General features: G+C 33.8%; 2 protein-coding genes across 8 annotated transcripts; one reads left to right on the top strand and one right to left on the bottom strand.

The window, feature by feature from the left end:
• Window positions 1-1,507: 1,507 nt before the first annotated feature.
• Window positions 1,508-8,357, top strand: LOC110798537 (F-box protein At2g26160-like). 5 transcript variants are annotated; one of them, XM_056836415.1, is made up of 3 exons: window positions 1,514-1,724; window positions 2,296-2,375; window positions 5,630-8,357. In XM_056836415.1, the coding sequence occupies exon 3, from the start codon at window positions 6,989-6,991 to the stop codon at window positions 8,216-8,218; it is 1,230 nt and encodes a 409-aa protein (XP_056692393.1). In that variant the 5' UTR covers window positions 1,514-1,724; window positions 2,296-2,375; window positions 5,630-6,988; the 3' UTR covers window positions 8,219-8,357. The 5 variants fall into 5 exon arrangements, with proteins under 5 accessions (XP_056692394.1, XP_056692393.1, XP_056692396.1 ...); XM_056836418.1 differs by having other exon boundaries at window positions 2,281-2,375; XM_056836416.1 differs by having other exon boundaries at window positions 1,508-1,724; window positions 2,296-8,357.
• Window positions 8,358-8,798: 441 nt separating this feature from the next.
• On the bottom strand, window positions 8,799-20,079 carry LOC110798531 (protein FAR1-RELATED SEQUENCE 5). 3 transcript variants are annotated; one of them, XM_022003711.2, is made up of 7 exons: window positions 19,931-20,079; window positions 17,117-17,205; window positions 16,207-16,320; window positions 15,690-15,797; window positions 13,195-14,219; window positions 11,033-11,834; window positions 8,799-10,218 (listed from the first exon to the last, which is right to left on the bottom strand). In XM_022003711.2, the coding sequence occupies exons 2-7, from the start codon at window positions 17,190-17,192 to the stop codon at window positions 10,046-10,048; spliced, it is 2,298 nt and encodes a 765-aa protein (XP_021859403.1). In that variant the 5' UTR covers window positions 17,193-17,205; window positions 19,931-20,079; the 3' UTR covers window positions 8,799-10,045. The 3 variants fall into 3 exon arrangements, with proteins under 3 accessions (XP_021859403.1, XP_021859405.1, XP_056692392.1); XM_022003713.2 differs by having other exon boundaries at window positions 17,117-17,236; window positions 19,931-20,056; XM_056836414.1 differs by lacking the exon at window positions 19,931-20,079 and adding an exon at window positions 16,433-16,944.
• Window positions 20,080-20,125: the final 46 nt, after the last annotated feature.

The raw sequence follows: 20,125 nt of genomic DNA, 5'->3' as shown, positions 1-20,125 counted from the left end.
TCAAAGCAAGACAAGTGAATAGTGTCAAAAGTCAAAACGGTGCAACTATTTAGGAACGGAGGAAGTATATAGATACGTCTTTGTATGTAAACTCTTGTTTATTATTTAATGTTTTAATCACATAGGCAGGTTTGTATTTTTGGCTTCTCTCTCCTCCTTTTTCAACTACGTATCTAGTACCCATCCCCCATGGTGCAATAACTATGAAACGGAGGAAGTAGAACTTTTAAATATAAATTACTCTCTCCATAGTTTTTTTAGGAGTTACATGTTGAACGACACAAATATTAAGGAAAATTAGTTAAATTTGATAAAAATAATGATATATGTAGGGTAATAAAGTTAGAATTTAAAGTATGATATATTTAAGGACAAATTGTCTTTTACCACCTAAAAACTAAAACTTGTATTTTACCTCCTAAAAGATGTAAAACTTGTTTTTTACCAACTTAAAACGAAAATATAGATCAAACATTTACGTGTATGTGTGACTACCTAATTCAAATTCCCTCTAACTTTTTACATTCCCTGTGTGATTTTCTTTAACTCTTTCACCCTTCTCTCTTCACTTCCATTGAATTTTGTCAATTTTGTGAATTAATGCTCGTGAAAAATTATGTAAATTCATGGAGGTTAAGGAAGCGGGGGTAAAAAAAATTCAATACATGATTGTGGTTATTGTGACCCCCACATTACATTTTCAACTCCCGCGGGAGATTAGTCACTCGTTGAAGGCGGTGGGAACTCCTTGTAGTAGAACCAAAAAAAAACTTTACATTTTCAACTGTTTTTTCATTTTTTAGGTGATAAAATACAAGTTTTAAATTTCTTTTAGGTAGTAAAATCATAATTTTTCAATTTTTTTCAGGTGATAAAAAAATAATTTATGCTATACTCCATCCATATTTATTTAAGAGATACACTTGGCCGGGCACGGGTATTAAGAAAAAGAATTGAATGAAATAAAGTACTCCCTCTGTCCCTTAATACTCGCACCTTTTTGACTTTTTGCACTATTCATATAATTCACTTTGACCCAATTTTATTTCTACTATATGAAAACAAATGTTAGTATATAATATATGTTGGCTTCATCTTAATATATATTTTCAAAATATTAATATTTTATAAGTTTTTATAATATGTAGTTAAAGATATTGGTGGTCAAAGTTTTACATTGGCAAGCGTGTCTAGTCGAAACGGTGCGAGTATTAAGGGACGGAGGGAGTAATAAAACAAGTGGGGTTGAGTAGATATTTTAATAAGAAAAACTAGTGGGGACCATGTCATTTTCAGGGAGTGGAGGTGGGGATGGAATGAAGATATATTATTTAATTAGATGGTGGGGTTGACAAATTACTAAAAATGACAAGTGTATATTTTAAATAAATACGACCGAAAAAAATAAGTGTATCCCTTAAATAAATACAAAGGTAATATTTTACTAATATTTTTTTAGAATCCTAATTATGTCAAGTTTCCTAATTTATAAGTCGTAAGTTGTAAGTTGTAAGTTGTAAGTTGTAAGTTGTAACCCATATAAATCATAAGGGATAAAGTTTCGTAATCCTATTCTATAAACACTCTTATCTTCCCTCTTTTCTTAGTCTGCAAATTGCTGCATATTTTGAACAGGATTTCACGAAGAATTGGGGCAAAACTACCAAGAAGTAGCTGCAGATAACATTCCATTCGATCTCAATTTTCACTCCTCTAATTACCTGGTATTTCTCTCTCCTCGTAAGTCGATTGATTAATTGGTTTGATAGCTTGGTTAATTCTTCTTTGATGAATTGTTTGATATCTTGCTTAATTTTTATTATCTGGTTAATTAATCGATTGATCATACCCTAATTCTTTTAAGATTAATTGGTTGATAGTTAATTCTTCATATCTTGGTTAATTTTATTACCTGATTAATTAATCGATTGATCAAACCCTAATTCTTTTAAGATTAATTGATTGATAGCTTGGGTAATTCTTCATATATTGCTTATCTGATTAATTAATTGATTGATCATAGCCTAATTCTTTTAAGATTAATTGATTGATTGGTCATAGATTTATATAGCTTAATTAATTGATTGATTGATTTTTTAGATTAAATAGAGTATTGGTTGGAAACTTGGAAACCTTTTTGTATTCCGTAATGCCCATTATACCCTCGGCATCCTTATGCTATATAATGTACATATGATGTGAATGTGAAATAAGATGATAACTGCGTGTTTCTCTCTTCCCTTCTCTCCCTTTCTATCTACTTTTATAACACGTTATCAGCACCATTGCAAACAGCTGACGGAAATCAAAGAGATTGAACAAGGGAAAAAAATAACAAAGAGTACCATCCCTCAATCACAATCATCTATATCCATGTAAGTTTGTTCTTTGTGTCAATTGGTTTACATGTTACGGAGAACACGAATTTGTTTTGATGATATAGGTGATAACTGTGATAAATCTGCAAATGATGAATATGGTTAACTGTGTAAGTGCGTTTTACTTGTTTTTTTTTTTGTTCTTCATTAATGGCCACACACATGTTTCCTTGATTTTGGTAACTAACTTTTTCATTGGTTTTATTATTCTATTTTTGTGTATATATGATTGCATCAAATTTTAATCTTTCTTTGATAATATAATTATGTTATAGACCACACATGATTTTATTGTTTTGGGGTCGTTAATGGAGTTCGGCCTTATAATTAATGGAGTTTCATTTTGTGCATTGGCAATAATTTATTTGGGTGCGCAATATTACCATGCTATATAATTACTTGTTTTGCATTTAATGGAGTTTAGCAAAAGTTTTGTGGATTAAGATCCCATCATGTTAATGTTTATTTTATTTTACCCAATTTATTGTTGGTAATAACTCCGATATGCCGAGGAAGAAGCCCTGGATTGTTTCTGGATTTTGTAACTGATTTTGTTTTGGCAATATCAAGAAGGATGTTCGTACTTTGTTTCATATGATGCTCTATAACGGTAAATTGTCAGAACCTCTAAATAAATAGCGTATATGCTCATTTTGATACGGATTTATTCGTATATGACATAAATTTCAAGTGTTTATGTTACATGCGTAGATATATTAGTTGTTGTTTTGTACAACTATTTGAATATGGTTGATTGCTTGATCACCTTTTATGGAAGAAATAACTAGACATTATGTTATAAAAGTCTAAGAATGTCTCTCATATATAATGATAATAGATTATGAAGAGATATGTTTTGTGGGTAGGCAAAATTGCTCCCACAATAGTTAAGAATGGAATACATGCAAAAATCAGGGGAAGATAGCTTTTAACTTTACAAAATAGTTATATAAGAATTAAAATGATGCATGATGGTAAAAGTGGTACACGTGTTGTTCATATTTCATTAATTCTTTTTATGAATACGAGTACAAGTTTATGATATTATTATACCATCCTGAAGATGAAGAATGATGAATATGTGTCTTGAAATTGATATGTACCACAATTACAATGAATACTCCAGAAGAGTGTAAGCTATCTTTCCATAAGTTTTGTTAAATTGTCTTGCCATTACAAATGAGACACCAGTTTGTGTCGTTATATCACATCACAATACGTTCAAATTATAGTATTTTATAGTTAAAGTGATCACTTTGGGAAGATAACCAGCAGTTATCGAATGAAATATTTTATATGATATTATATACGTACGATGTGATAATTCAGGCCATCCGGGTTTAAGAACACCCGTCGTGAGACATTCCCTCATATGTTGTATATATATTCAAAGGCAAGACATAATGATGAGGTTGAGGTGTACTTCAATCAAATATTTATAATGAAGATTGAGAAAATAAATACAAGAGATATTAATTACTTTGAAAACTTGTATAATGATATGATAGGTGACTTGAAGTTCACCATGATAGTAAGTGACCCGAAGTTCACCATAATGATAGTAGGTGACTTGAAGATCACCAAGAAGTTTACAAGTGTTTTGTAATTGATTTAAGTATCATAAATCTCTTGATTGGGGCAATCATGCGTCAGCACAAAATGAGAAAATATGAAAAGAATACAACTGCATATTGCATCTACTCCCCATAATCAATGTTAATCTCCAGAAGAGAACGAAAGTATGAAACATTTATTAAAATACACGCTGAAAAGTGTATTATTAGTTGGTGAAAGATCTTATGCCCCATAATATATTGAAAATATTTTCCCAACTTAGGGAGAGACGAGCTAGAATAAGTTGGTAAAATTGAAAGATAATATATTGATCCCCATATGAGTAAGTGTAAATGCCAACTGTATGTCCTCGAAGTATGTTTGGACATAAATATCTATGACTTGATTATGTTAAATTGTTACATGTTCAGATGCATAAATGTGTATAATGGTCATAGTGCTCGATGTTACTATAATGATCTTGCCAATATTCATTTAAATCTCTGCACCTGAAGTGTAAATTATATATACGGTTCCAGAATAGTGATGAGATACAGAATTATTTATATGAAAGGGCAAGACAATGCAGTTGATGATATTATTGAAAAAGAAAAAAAACACTAATATATAGTGTATGAAATACCCTTGAAGTGGTAGATATCTGAACTATAATAGATGGCCCATGAAAAAGATGAATGGTACCTATTGAATAAGTATTCAGATATCATTGATGAATAGAATGCAAAGTATATGTTGAAGAATTTTGATAATACCGGTATATATATGATGGAACCAAAATATAATGCATATGCAAGAAATAATGGATTTTGAATAGGGGATTGTAAATCTATGTCTATTTCGATGTAGACATCATTATGATGATCAAATGAGCTCATGGACCTGAAGTCCAACAAATTATGAATTTAAATATCTACAATGTACAGTGTTTTGCATTTTGAGTCTTACATTCATTACTTGTGTAGTTAATATGTAAATGCATCATTCATCATACATTTAGTTTGTTTTGTGTTTTATCAAAATTGATTTTCATCTATCCAGTTATATATGTTTCAAAACTATTATGATGTCATATATGAATATGCATCCAAATAATGGTAAGACGGATTTGCAACTTTATGAATATTATAAGAGGAGTTTCTTGCTCCAATGGGCGAATAGTTGCGAAAGAAGTATATATATAATGTTGATTTAATAACATGTTATGAATCATTCAAATAAGAAAAGTTCCTGAAGAACTTATACATGATGTTCTTAAACGCCCTTTAAGTTTTACATATGAATGTCATAACATTGATAAAATATTATCTAAACTCTTGAAGAGTGGTTTTGAAATGTCGTCTCAACCAGTAGTTTGAGTACTTGAGAATTATGAAATATACATATTAGTTTATTCACGGAAGAATTCTTGTACAAATATGAGTTGATTCAAAATTTTAAGATAAGAGCTTACATTGAGTTTTATTTTATGGTCCAGACGAATCATAAATTATATTATACCCTAAGTTGGACAGTGATATTATAATTTATCATATATTGTCATGAAAGTATGACTAGAGAAATTTTGATCAACATTGATGATTACTACTACTTATGACCTCCAGAAGAAGGTTTATATATGTCCAATATTTAAGGATACATTTTGTAATATTATATACAAGAAAATATATTTATTTCAGGTATTATTTTCAAAAGTTTGGTGATATAAATACTCACCTAGTGCATACAAGTGAAGATTTGAAAATTCAAGTCAAATGGTGGAGAATCAAATTTCAAGGAGCTACATGTTGATCCATTTGAAAAGTTATCAACAATATTATATTCATTGAACTTGGAGATCTCAAGTGATGTATTAATCAGGGGGAGAAAATACGCGTTGCACTTTTTTTCCCTTAATTATGGTTTTGTCCCATTGGGTTTTTCCTGGTAAGGTTTTTAATGAGGCAACATTCCAAGCGTATTATGATGAGTGTTGTACTCTTTTTTCCTTCACTAAGATTTTATCCCACAGGGTTTTCTTAGAAAGGTTTTTAATGAGGCATCATCTCATGTACATTATAGTTCCATTGTATTGTTTTAGATAATGGACATCCAAGGGGGAGTGTTATAAATATAATGTATTGTGGATGCCCATTATACCCTCGGCATCCTTATCCTATATAATGTACGTATGTGTACATATGATGTGAATGTGAAATAAGATGATAACCGCCTATTTCTCTCTTCCCTTCTCTCCCTTTCTATCTACTTTTATAACACTCTTTTGATTAATGTGATTTTAACCTGTGGTTAGAAAGAAAGATCAATGAATTAAATATATTTGTATTTATGATTTAATGGTTAGAGAAAGATCAATGAATTAAACATATTTGTTTTCATGATTTAAAATAGATTGACAATATTTAGTTGCTCATTAATAATTCCAAAATTTGAATTTTTTCATTGTAATTATCGGCTTATTGAGTGTTTGATATCTTTCTTAATTTTATTATCTAATCAATTTTTAAAATTTTCATTGTAAGACTTCGTGTGAAGTAAGATGACAGAAGTTGCTTACCTAGTCCACTCTCATGTGAGTTCTAACTTGTCATGCTCAAACAAACAACAATGCTCACTTCTTAAAAAGTTAAACTACACGAGAATTGCAAATATACGGGAAATATATAACTTTCGAAGGGGACTAGGTAAGAAACTTTCTCAAATTCCGTGGAATAAAAAGAAATTGGTTGGAAATTTCAATTCCTATGCTCATGTCAACCAACCAATCTCTTTTACCTTTTAACTTCCTAGGAAATTGACTGGCTACGGGTTCACGATTCGCTACCTAATTTGTTAAATTAGACCAAAAATAGACAATGTTTATGTTATAATTCGTTTTTTTTGGTTTGCGGTTCGTGGGATGATTGAAGAATTAAGCGACACTGGTTCTAGGTCTAACATTTTTTTGTGATTGCAATTGTGATTGAAGAATTAGGTGACACTGGTTCAAGGTCTTAACATTTTATTGTGATTGCAATTGTGATTGAAGTGCAGGATACATGGGTGATTGTGATTGGTCTCCGCTACCTGTTGATATCCTTGGAGAAATATTGTTGAAGCTAGAGTCTCCTCAAGACATTATCTATTTTTCTATGGTATGTAGTTCATGGCATTACGCGTATTCTTACTATAAAAAGAAGTGGAACAAGAGTATGCCATGGTTAATGTTGCCAGAGAACACGAAAGATAACCCTAACTTCCTTAGGAAAATATTTTGTGCAAATAACCAAAGATGTTACCAATTAAAACCCCCTCAAACTTTTGGGGCTAGATGTTGGGGTTCCTATTGTGGTTGGATTGTGACTCTTGATTTTAACCAAGACTTGCATATGTTTAACCCACTAACCACAACTCGTATTCCCCTACCTCACCTATCAACCATGCCCGGTTATGATGAATTTTTTTGGGATGAAGATTTTTTTGAGATAAACGATACGAAATTTGATGTGTTAAGAGGTATTTTCTTGCAAAAGGTGCTTGTTATTCAAGCTAATGATAAAGGAGGAGGAGGAGGAGGAGGAGATGATTATATTCTTATAACAATTCCTGGCCAACCTAATGGAATCATAAGTTATGCAAAGTCTGGTGATCTAGAATGGACTTCGGTTATAACTAAGGGGATAAATAAAGGAGCATGTGTTCTTGATGTTGTGCGTTGGGGTTCACAAATGATATTTTTGTATTGGGACGGAGGAACTGGATATTGCGACATCAATAAACTTGATCATTCAAATTTAGAGCCAGCGACATTAATGGAATATCTACCTCCACCCACAAATTCTCTTAAAAATAGAGCACTAGAAAAAGTTTACTTGTTGGTGTCATTTGGTGATCTTCTAATAGTCCGCCGACTCAAACAGATGATTAATTATGATGATGATGAAATTGGGGATCCCGATTATTTTTCTTATCAAACAATGGACTTTGAGGTATACAAACTCAAGTTAGGCACCAAAAATTGGAAGCGTGTTAATGAGTCAGATGATGTTGCATTATTTGTTGGGGACAATACTTGTATGTCTGTTCGTGCATCAAACTTTAGTAATTGCAAGAACAATTGTATTTACTTCACCGATGATGAGTGGCAATTTTGGAATTCGTCGGACGTTAAGAGAGGGCATGATATGGGACTTTTCAACATAACAAACAAGAAGATCGAAACCATTAATGAAGGTGATGACATACGTTCTATTTTTTGCACTGATTTATGGTTTATACCTATGTTTTAGTGGGTTTTTATTTTCATTTTTTTTATTAAGTATTGTATCATCAAAACTTTTTAGTTTTTATGCAACTTTGATAAATGCCATAATATAAAACGGTATTTTGTTGCATGGAGTCTTGAAATTAGACATCTTTCGTACTCGTATTTCCCTATTGCAGATTTCAGTGCATGTTATTTGGTTAATTGTAAACAAAAAGGGTATAGTTTTATTTTGATTGAATTTTACTAAAGGAGTAAAGGTGGTCAAATAACGTAGACTTAAAACTAAAGTTGGTTGTGGGTTGGGTCGGTCCAAGGCCCGGCCTTGCACAAAAAAGTCCAGCCCGATACGACCACGAAGTTGTGAGCCGGGCCTGGGCCGCAATTTTTTTGGAAAAAGCACGACGAGACACGGCATAACAAAACACGCTAAGTTTAATATAAATATGCTTAGGCACGACAGACCAATCCTACCCGGCATGAAAGCCCGTGGGCCTGGGACATGTTATGAACTTTCCAGCCCGGTACGACACGGCCCATCTTTACTTAAAACGACAAAAGTTAGCCCGTCGAGCACTTCTTTAGTTCTGATTTGGGCAATTAAATTTGAGAATAATAATAATAATATTGACGACCAAATCAAATCAGTGATGGAATTTTACAACCTAGCTAACAGTTCTATACAACAACTGATTCACAATGAAGATTACATGTCAGGCCCAGCCCGCCCCATTTAACTTTGCCCCGGGCCAGCCCTAACCCGGTCCATTGAACATGTCTATTCAAGTATAAAATAAAGCATAATTCTCAAAGCTAGTCTCTACAATAAAAACTAGGGTGGAATTTACAACTGATGCTATTAGGAAAGTTCAAATCTGCTGCAACTAGCAATATAAAATCTAACAGCTCACTCACCTCTGAATCTCTGATTATGTAGCAGCATACTAATATACTAATTCCAGGTTCTGTATAACTGAACAAAGCCGTCTATACTCTTAAAATCGCGAAACCTAAACAGCATCTCACATATCTCCAAATCGCAGTATCGGTCAAGGTCTCATCTGAATACACCAACATTTGCTGAGATTGAGATGTGACGAACAAAGCAACCTCTAACAACATAAAGAAGGGATCCTACTAAACCAGCACCAATCACAGGTTAGTTAGTTCAGCTACGCAGGTGTATGCTTGAGCCACTCCCGAGCATTTCGCAGCTTATGGGGCTCGACCCTGTGACCTCCAGGTCACAAGGTGAGTTTCGCACCAACTCCACCAACTTATGTTGGTTTTCAAATTGGCAATAATGAGATAAAATGATACACTCTGACCCATGAAACATCACATGTGACCCATATTGAAAAAGGGACCTCACACCTGAAGAGAAGTGTTCAGATCGACCCATGGAACATCATGTGTGAGAGTCACACATTAATAAAAGAGGAGAGTTAACCACTTAATAAGGCCAAGAGACGACTCCCCTTATTGCCACATGGTTTTAAGGTGGAACCTCCTTAGGACTTGTTAAGTGGACTCTCTTTCTTGATGACAGGTGCGCCCCCAGCCTGACCACGCCCGTATTTAACATAAACTTTAGAAGCATTATTTAAATTCTTTGTTGCATATGTATGTATACCTCAGACCACAGAACAAATTTCAGACAGATGCTCTATCTGCATCCAAGTGTATAGCAAGTCATTGCTTTTACACAACTGCACCCTTTACCTCTATTTCTCAACAACTGCATTGCCTAAGTAACCAACCAGTCACATTCTAGTTCATTGATTATAGATTTATAGAGATGAAAGCATTCTCTTTACCTCCATAGTCATCATCAGTGTTTGGATCATCTGTATTAAAGATTTTGTTTGAGAGCGTTGTGCATGTCATTTAACCCATTTTCGCATACTTTCCTTGCATGTTCGTCGAATTGGCATGTGGTCAGGAGATTGTAGAAACTACGAGCCATTGAGTGACTCCATGGTGTCTGCAGCTCTTTCTCGCCCTCAAGAGTTGATGCATCGTCATCTTTATGATATGAAGATCATAACAATTAGTATTAGATAACATTAATATAATTACAATCTACTAAAAAAATAGGAAAATTTGTTTTTTGCCACATAAAAAAATTGGAAATTAGTTTTTTACCGGCTAAAAAACTAAAACTTGTATTTTACCACATAAAAAAAAATTAAAACTTGTATTTTACCACCTGAAAATGGGAAAATAGATGAACACGTTGTGTGGGGGCCACAATAACGATAATATTTCTGATATTTTATCTTCTTTCATGATTTCATGTATTTAACTCCCTTCTCTTCTCTTGCTTCATTCTCTTCCAAGAATTCACATAATTTTTCCTACCACTAATTCACAAAATTGACAAAATTCAATGGCAGTAAAGAGAGGAGGGTGAATGAGTTAAAAAAAATCGCAGAGGGAATGTAATATATTGAAGGGAAATTGAATTAGTGCGTCTCACATAACAGTTTTATCTATTTTCTCGTTTTCAGGTGGCAAAAAACAAGTTATAGTTTTTTTTTGTAGGTGGTAAAAAACAAATTTTGAATTTTTATAGGTGGTAAAAAACAAATTTTGAATTTTTATAGGTGGTAAAAGACAATTTATCCAAAAGAATAACACAACTCTTAAATAGTGACATTATTCTTGCAAAATATAAGTTGCTCTAAAAAGTGATACGGCTAGGGTAAGGTTATTATCTACAGCAGCTGAAAAATAAACCAGCAAAATCTTTTTCAATTCACATGACCTAGTTAGAAAGTGACACGCAAAGAACCAAAAACCGACACATTAATTTAACTCCAAATATTAGAGTAGTTACCTTTGTTTTTAGTCCAAATCTCAGACTTTGTCAACTTCGTCCAACGTTTCATAATGTATTTTTCTGGGATCTCGAAAATGCAATGCATGTGCATAACTCTCAAAATATGATAGCATAGTAATCCACATTCTCGATAACTCATGCACGTACAAGAAAGTTCGAGCAATTGATCATCATATCGAACGTTGTGACTTTGTGTGAAGTCTTCATTAAGAGATACTTCATAAATCTTGGAACTCCCTTGATTAGCAGCTACCACTCGTATGTAACTACCCATTGCCATATCAAACTCTTTTTGAAAGTCATCAAACAAATCCAGTGTATATACTTCAGCTGCGTGTTTTAAGAGTTTGCACCGTGATTCGCTTGCAGGGTGTCTTTCAGTTGTACATTTGAAATTGTCACTTTCCTCCATGCTACGCCAACTTTTCACTGTATCCTCAAATATGCGGTAAAACTCAAATAAGCTCGTTGTCTCACTAGATCTGAACGATATAGCTTTCCTTATCACTTCTACTTTCTGTGAAGACAAAACTCGAGCTGAAAAGAAGTCTTTGCTTAGAGCTGTACACCACTTATCCCTCAAATCGTATAACCGTGAGAACCAAAAACTTTCTTCAAGGCCATACGTGCTGATCATCTCAGTCCAGCATTTTAAAAACTCTTCTTCATTGTCACATCCAGTCAAGCACTTATTGAAGTCATCCTTGAAAGTAGGATTGCTTTTGAGCATATCAAAATGTGATATGAAATTTGTTTGGAGATGCCATATACATAAACGAAGTCTTGCAGTTGGGAATACCTAAACAAGGAGGATAATATTAATCTTCTAGCATAGTTTAATTTGACATAACTTTTCTGTAAAGTGATAGAAGGCAACACATACGTTGTTAAAGAATTAAGAGTATAAAGTAACTATTTAAGATGTGACATACATTATCTTCAAAAAGTAACATGAATATATGTGGTTTCTAGAGCAAAGAAAGTTCAGTAATATGTGGTTTCTAAAGCAGTAAGACCGTGTAGCTAAGATGTGTTTCCTATCCAGAAGGTGACCCTATTAAGGTTGATAAAACAAAATATACATGGCTGACGTAGCTGAAGCTGTAATAAACCATACAAATTAGGTAGTATTCAACACCGGTTATAAAGTGACATGCTGAAGCTAAAAGGTGATTTGTAGTTAACTGAGTTATTTGCTCACTACAGGTACAAACAGCGGAACACTGGCATTCTGCTAGAAAACATTCTTAAACTGCATATTATATGAAAAATATATAAAACCAAACCCTTTGCACCCCCCGAGCTAGACCATGGGTTCATTAACACCGCCACAACAGACCACTGAGCCACCACAACCCCACCAGGTTTCTTCTCCCATCCCCTTGCCAGCTCACCCAACCAACACCACCTCCACTCTAATTTCTTTCTCAGAGCAACTACAATGGTAAGCTAATTATCAAATTCGTTTGTCATGCCACCTAAAATTGTAAACTAATTTATATTCTAGCTAATTTGTACCCCAATGCAAGTTAATTTACCACACTAGCTTGATATTTAATGGGTCCACTTTTACATATATTTTAATTTTATTTTAATTATAACTCATTTTCCAATTGGACATTATTCCTCAAGCAAATCAGCTTGGCCAAGCTAATTTATCAAAATCACTCTAATGGTTAAGCTAGTAGCTTGAAACTTTTGCAAATTAGAAGGAAGTCCCTAGCTACAACCATTAGAGTTGCTCTCAACTCTCCCCCCTCCCCCAGCCCACCCAAACACGTACCAGTGGTCACCACTGCATGGGAGCACCCCACATAAGGGAAAGAGGGAGGCAAGGGAAGGTGGAATCAGGACGGAGGGTGGCTTCAACAACAAAAAGAAGAGGGGCGAAGAGGAGCTTCTAGAGAGGGAAGGTGAATGGGAGGAAGGTGTTTTTAGCAGAACCTCCTTATTTTAAGGGGTTAACAAACTCTAATTCAAAACACACAAACTAAAACAATATAATCACGCTTCACAGAGACATAAATAAATTTTGCATAAAAAAAAGACAAGTAAATAATACGAGTGTTTAATATGCCATTTTAAGTTATAAAGTGACATACTCAAAATAATAAGAGCCAAAAATAAATTAAAAACTGAGAATGATTTAATTTCATTACCTTTGCAACTGCATTGGTCACCGGTAGGTTTTGGTCGGTGAATATGGACTTCGGTACAAGTCCACTCATAGAATTCTTGAAGGTTTCCAATAACCACTCAAACGTCTCCGTCTTCTCATCGGAAATAAAGGCACAAGCAAACATTGTGGTTTTCCAATGCTTGTTTATTCCAACAAATGGGGCACATATCAAACTATATCTATTTATTCTGTACGTCGTGTCAAATATTAATACATCCCTATATGCCATGTAGTCTTCTACCATCATTGAATCACGCCAAAATATGCTCACAATCTGATTGTCATCGTTGACTTTTACCCTATAGAAGAATGAACTATCATCTCTTGTTCTTTGTTGCATGACATCTAATACATTTTGCATGTCACCACCCTTTGTGTTCTTCATCTTTAACATTGAAACAAATTTCAGATAGTCAGTCTTTGTGTCACCATCAAGTTCTTTACCCCTATCTTCCATGCATAGGTACTTGCAGCAATCCATTTGCTTACTACCTGAAGCTACCATTGTTTCAATAACTTTGCCTACACATTTTGAGGTAGATAATTTTGATCTTAGACAATGACATTCTTCCTGTTTAACAAAGTCATGGTTATGGATTATGTTATGATCAGTAACAACGAATTTGCCTTCCTTAGTCATCTTAAACCGTATATATGCTTTGCAATCTGTACGTGTCTCATTGACCACTCTAACTTTCCTTTTCCTTTGGCTGGCAATAGATTCTGATCCTTCTGTGGTGGGGATCCCAATAACGCTCTTCGTTCGCACTTCTTTTCTGCCTTTGCCTCTTAAACCAGCCTTTGAACAAACAAAGTACTTTTCAAAAATGACACTATTATTACCTCTTCTCCGTGAAGTCCCCTTCCTAACACTAAATCCGAGAGCTCTTGCATGTGCCTTGTATAAATTTAGTGCATCATTGAGATCTAAAACTTCACGTCCAAGTAAACATTCACCAATACCCTGGTCATTATCATATGTATAATCTTCTTCTTGCAGGTTTTCTGTAAAGAAGTGAAACAAATCTTTGTGAACTCAAAAAACATAAGTTTGACAAAAAAAATGATATGACTGTCCTTAATTTAATGAACTCAAAGTCTTAGCAGTAGTATCAACAAGGAAAGCTTCGAAGATGACACTACAAGTCTTTAAAATGACATTTGTTTTGGAAAAGGTGACACTGGATGGAAAAATCTTGACAGGAGAACTAGCAAAAGTGTTTGAGACCCTTATAAGTTAAACGGAATCGAGGGAATTCATACCATTACCTTTCTTATTTTTAATATAAAGAAAATATTCTTTTAGAGTGACGGTGTATTAATAAAATGTACCAAGCACATTATTAATTTTAAAACTGAGTAACCGAGTAAGGGACTAGAAGTCTTAAAAGTGAAATGAAATTGTAAAATTAAAATCTCCAAGTACCTATTAAGATAAGCGCCTAGAGCAGTATTCTTCCTTCATTAGGTGACATATCTTATAAAAGAACGGGGCATACAAATGTTATTTACTTCGATGAAATCATTAATCTAAAAATGACCCTCGAATCCTTGAAAGTGAAGCATAATAGGCAAAATTATAATCTCTGACTCTCTGAGTACCTATTTAAGAACGTGATATACAAAATGTGTCTTGTATGAATTGTAATATTAATATGTTATTTATTTAAAGGTGACGCTGGATGAGTAGAGTGACATTTATTAGTCTAAAGAGTGATACCACAAACCTCTAAAAGTGAAATGAAAATGGAAAATGAAAATGTCTAAGTACTTATTTGAGGAAGCAATATACTCCCTTGGTTCTATTTTATCTTCCTACTTTAAGTACGTTTTTTTTTCTTCCTACATTTGTTGTGTGAGTTTGCGCCTTTACTCCTTTTATGGCCAAATAGATTTCTCTCTTTTATCCTCCTTTACCCAACACAAGGGTCCAAATATACTATTTGATAAACCCGTGTGACCGTGTCTCTAAACAACTATTTCTCTCCTACAAAACAGTTCAAGAAGGGATTCATTTTCCTCTAACTCTCTTTTTTTCTTGGTATTTGTTGCTACATTTAATAGGAAGATAAAAACAAAAGAACAAAAGGAGTACTATTTGTCAAAAATGAATCCGTTCTGTGTTTGAGTGAACATCTTCCATTTTGGGTTGTCCCAACTCCCATGTTTAGGTTAACATCTAAGTTCTTTCTCTCTACTTTTATTCTGAGTGGGACTCAAAGTCAGTGAACCACTCACCTACTTTTGTCTCTCTATACTCTACTTTATGTCTTTATCATTCTTTTTAATCTTCAATTCTCCACGTAAAAGTAATTGGGAACTGAGACTGAGAGAGTAACTAAAAGTTGTCAAGATTTTTGCAAAAATGATACTCATATTCCCCAAAATTGAAAGAAAAGCTGACAGTTTTGAAGTTCATAAAATGACACAAATGTTACAAAAAGTGAAAGATAAGGGCTTAAACTCTATTCTTACCATTGTCATTACCATCAGGTGAATGTTGAATATTAGTTGTGGTAGAATCTCTTTCATCTTCTCCCGTAAGACATAAATGGGTATCATCATAACTAAAAGATGTTTCCCCTGCAACAAGATAATTGATTGTCAATATTAAAGTCAAATTCTGTATCTCCTTTTGAATGATTCTGAAATGTAACCCTCCATTCTTTTTTTTCTCTTCATACTCTAATTTTTACGCCAACCAAAGTGAGAGGAGAAAAGTGCCCACATGGGGCTACTTTGTTAGAGAATAGAGAGAAATAGAGAGATGTAAAGAGTATAAAGGTAGGGGAAAAAGAAATGTAGGAATAACAAAACAGAACGGAGGGAGTAATAATTTGTAAGGAGAAATCATAAATTTTAAATAGTTCTTATTCCTACATCAATTTTTATGTTCTGTTTAAATATCCACAATGATTTTAAGTTCATAAAATGACATAAGAATTTGTAAAATGTGACAAATAAGGGCTTGAAAGTTGAAATGTATTCTTACCATTGTCATTACCATCAGATGACTGTTGATCATTGATCGACATAGGATCTCTTTCAAGATTTTCATCTTCTTCAATATAACACAACTGGGTATCAGAATTAAAAGAAGTTTCACCTGCATCGAGATTATTTATTTTAAAAATAAAAGTCAGATTTTGAGCCTCATTTTGAATGTGTGTGAAATTTAGTAATCTAAAGGAGAAATCATTCATTTTCAACAAACGTACTTGTTTCTAGGGTTTTGCTATGTCTTGTACCAAGCATCCACAGTTTTTAATGTTTTTGAGATTGAAACTAGGTTTCAGGAAGTGAGCTTTTTTTAGGTTTCTCCCATTTTGTCCGAATTGATCTGTCACTAAATTAATATGCATAGTGTACTGTTCGAGGGGATGACATGCTATCAAAATGGCAGCTTACAGCACAAGCTCGCTAAAATCCTGAAGGGGAACGTGACAGTGCAATAAATTCTGACACGGGTGAAGAGGCAACCAATAAACAACGCAAGCTCGGTTGGGAATGTGAAGTACCCGAGGACAGAGGAACTTGGAAAAAGAGATCCCTCGGCTCCTCTTTCTCTGTTTGGTAACGAGTTGTTACTTATTATGCAAGTGATCAACTTTATTAGTATAAAACTCCCTATCATGGATTTGGAGTTCTTTATACTTGTCCTTATACCTCCCATATCTCCATAATTAATTACTCCGTAAACAGTACACGTTCATTCTAATAGCAAATTTATCTGCAAGGTACATGTCAACGAGTCACTTCTCTTGAGGGTACAACTGTACAAATAGACTCCTAAAGGTCAACGGAAGCTACAGGCTATAGCATAATATATGACAAATAGAATCTTAAGAAACATAGATAATCAACATTATCAAATGAAACGGGAGTATTAATTTATTGAATACCTTGTGATGGTTCAACTTCCTCCGGATGTTGTATCCTCCTCTCTATAAGCATTTTCTTTTGGGTCTTCTTTTCCATAGTTGTTCAAAGTCTTGCAAAAATAGATACAAGGTAGAATACATCTATATGTCAAAAGTAGCAAGTGAATTAATGAACAGGAACAATAAGTTATTCTCTCTGTCACTCAGAAAGAGTATGGAGACAAGCATTCCTATATGCGGAAAACTCAAAAGCACAGCACCTCCACTCAAATCACGAAATATTCATGTCGTAATAAATAATACTCCCTCCGTCCCGGAATACTTGACCTGTTTTCCTTATCGGGCCGTCCCTTAATACTTGACCTGTTTCTAAAAATGTAAATATTCTAACAATGTTATATTATTTCTAACTCCACCCCTATTAACCCACCTACCCCCTACTCCATACAAAAAATAATTAAAAATTCAACCCCTACTCTCCCCCAACCCCACCTCTTAACCCACCTCCCACTAACTACATTAAAATAATACCCCACTATCAACTACTACCTATTAAATTAAATAAGCCAATTCAAGTTCCTTAAACTCTGTGCCAGTCAAACCGGGTCGAGTATTCCGGGACGGAGGGAGTAACACGCTTATGATGAAGAAAAATAGGACTGTCAACAAGGATTCGACTGATAAGTACAGCATGCATTAAAAAAAAAAACAGAAGGAGCATATATCACCATGATAGCATGCCGGTATATACAGCCATAATTTATAACTACTCTTGCCGATGGATAGTAGTCAACAATCCACATTGCCACGCTAGCAGATTTAAAACATTTTACCTATCATGGTAATTTTCAGGGGAACAGTTCAATAGAGTTCTTGTTTCACTGGGTACAAAAAGAATATCAACGTCATCAAGCCCTATTCAGTTCACGTTTATAAAAATAATATTCAGTTTTAATAAGTACAAACAAGTTTTGATCATTAAAAATCAGATTCAATAAGTTAAAAAGTAGTTTAATTAAAGTAAAGTTCATTTCGATAAAGTAAAAATCATAACCTCGCAACATTACACTAGTAAATCAATAAGAATCAGTTTTAATGAGTAAAAATCAGTTTCAATAAGCATAACTAAGGTTCAGTCAATAAAAATTAGTATAAGAAGAAAATATTTTTAGTGCTGTAAAAGTCAGGTGAAGTGAACGAGCATGGCCAGAGGAAATCTTTGATAAGGACTTTAAATTCATAGGGTGTTAATTTTAAAGGCACTTCATATATTGAATAGTTTTCATTATGCTCAATGATATTCAACAAGTTATAGTACATTTTCATGCATTAGCTCAAATGTTAGTCATGCAAAAATAATTGTTGACGTCTAAAGTGAAAATAGGGGGTCTAAAACTAAACTAAACTACATCGGGTTTTGATATCTCCGTGAATGCGCATTTTATCAGCATACGGACCAAAAAGACATTTCCTTTTGAATAAGACCAAAACTTACTGTCAAACCTACTATATGAGATTACAACTCCAGTGTAGCAACTGGTGAGCTCAAATCATAAATCAATGCAAGATGACTTAATATTTACGTGTTTGCCATAATTTCTAGAGTCAAAGTAGGCAAGGCTAGCCCCCAAATAAATTTAGATCAACAACTTTTTCCTACGTTCTTTAATTCATATACTACTTAACATCATAGGGCCCTTTATGGAGTTAGCTTGACAGAGTAACCCTTTACAACCAAACCCCTAGATCTTAAACTCGCCAAAAAAGATCCTACAAGTTTGTCCAGGTTATCTTCCTCGAGAAGATCACGCAAATGCTAACACAAAAAGATATGAAGCCAAAATGCAGCAGTAATTATGAGCTAGTACATTACTCGTAGTCTTCATTTTACCTTAAGTACCCATGTCGGACCCTCAACACTCTGACATAGATATGGACACTCCAACACTGCAATTTTTAGACTTTAAATCATGGAAATTTTTCACAATTTAGCCGAGTTGGACACCTGTACACGTACCCGTATCTGACACTAGTACGCGAGTCCAAGTTACATAGATTATAAGAACCTCGTGAAAAGATGGCCAAGGCACTAACTAGTTACAAAGCTATGGTCTCTTTGCAAGAACATATGCGAACATTGATCCTTTTCGTTTTCCTAGTGGAGTAATTCTTTTATGTTACCCAGTAAAAACTCACTTACTCAGTATAACCTCTACTTACGATTGTAATTCAGTGTTCAAGGCCAAAATTCTCAATTACAATTTCTCTGCTCGATGTTTAAACAATCCACTAGTTCGTTTGAGGCCAGACCCTTAAATTTGCATATCAAAATCAGAAATGTAACATCAACAAGTTCTGTAATAGCAATATGCAAAGCGAATGATTCAACCAATTCAAACCCCAAAGTACCATTAAACTAGTTCGTTTGAGTCTAGACCCTTAAATTTCCATATTAAAATCAGAAATTCAACCTCTACAAGTTCTGAAATAGCAATCTGCGAAACGAAAATGATTCAACAAATTCAAACCCCAAAGTACCATTAAACCATACACGTCCCTAAACCCTGAATTCTCAGATGATTTCCAGAAAATCCGTCAAACGGGTATAATTTCATGACGCAATGAAAAAAATTAACAATTAGAATCGCCAATTATAAACAACAAAACTCACATTGATAAAAAAAAAATCAAGTCGTCCGCATTTAATTCCAGCTAAAATTGAAAAGAATAATCACTAGACAGGCCAAATAATCCCCAAAAACAATGAAATTAATCTCAAATTCAGGAAAAATGGACAATAAAAGAGAATAAGAAGGATAATTTAGAGAAGTTTACCTAATTTTGCAGAATGATGAAGAGGGACAGGTTGATCATTGTAGACGTAAGCTTGAATTGGATTGTATTAGAGATCAAATTGACGAATAGAAGAAGAGGAATTTCTAACATATGATTGAATGTTGCGCGAAATCTAATCTAATCTAATATACAAAGGAGGCATATTTGATGAAAGATTAGAGCGCTACCTAGGAT

The sequence above is a fragment of the Spinacia oleracea genome, chromosome 2 (genome assembly GCF_020520425.1).
Source record: "Spinacia oleracea cultivar Varoflay chromosome 2, BTI_SOV_V1, whole genome shotgun sequence".
NCBI classification, from domain to species: domain Eukaryota; kingdom Viridiplantae; phylum Streptophyta; class Magnoliopsida; order Caryophyllales; family Amaranthaceae; genus Spinacia; species Spinacia oleracea.
The sequence above is the reverse complement of the archived record's forward strand: the minus strand, read 5'-3'. Positions and strand labels throughout refer to the sequence as shown.

What these genes read in the sequence shown, in the direction of transcription:
- LOC110798537 (XM_056836416.1), top strand. Translation starts at nt 6,989, where the DNA reads ATGGGTGATTGTGATTGGTCTCCGCTACCTGTTGATATCCTTGGAGAA.
- LOC110798531 (XM_022003711.2), bottom strand. Translation starts at nt 17,192, where the DNA reads ATGGAAAAGAAGACCCAAAAGAAAATGCTTATAGAGAGGAGGATACAA. An exon ending in ACCTGATGGTAATGACAATG is followed by an intron (nt 14,220 to 15,689) that starts GTAAGAATAGAG and finishes ACTTCTTTACAG; the next exon opens with AAAACCTGCAAGAAGAAGAT. An exon ending in GATTTGGACTAAAAACAAAG is followed by an intron (nt 10,219 to 11,032) that starts GTAACTACTCTA and finishes CATATCATAAAG; the next exon opens with ATGACGATGCATCAACTCTT.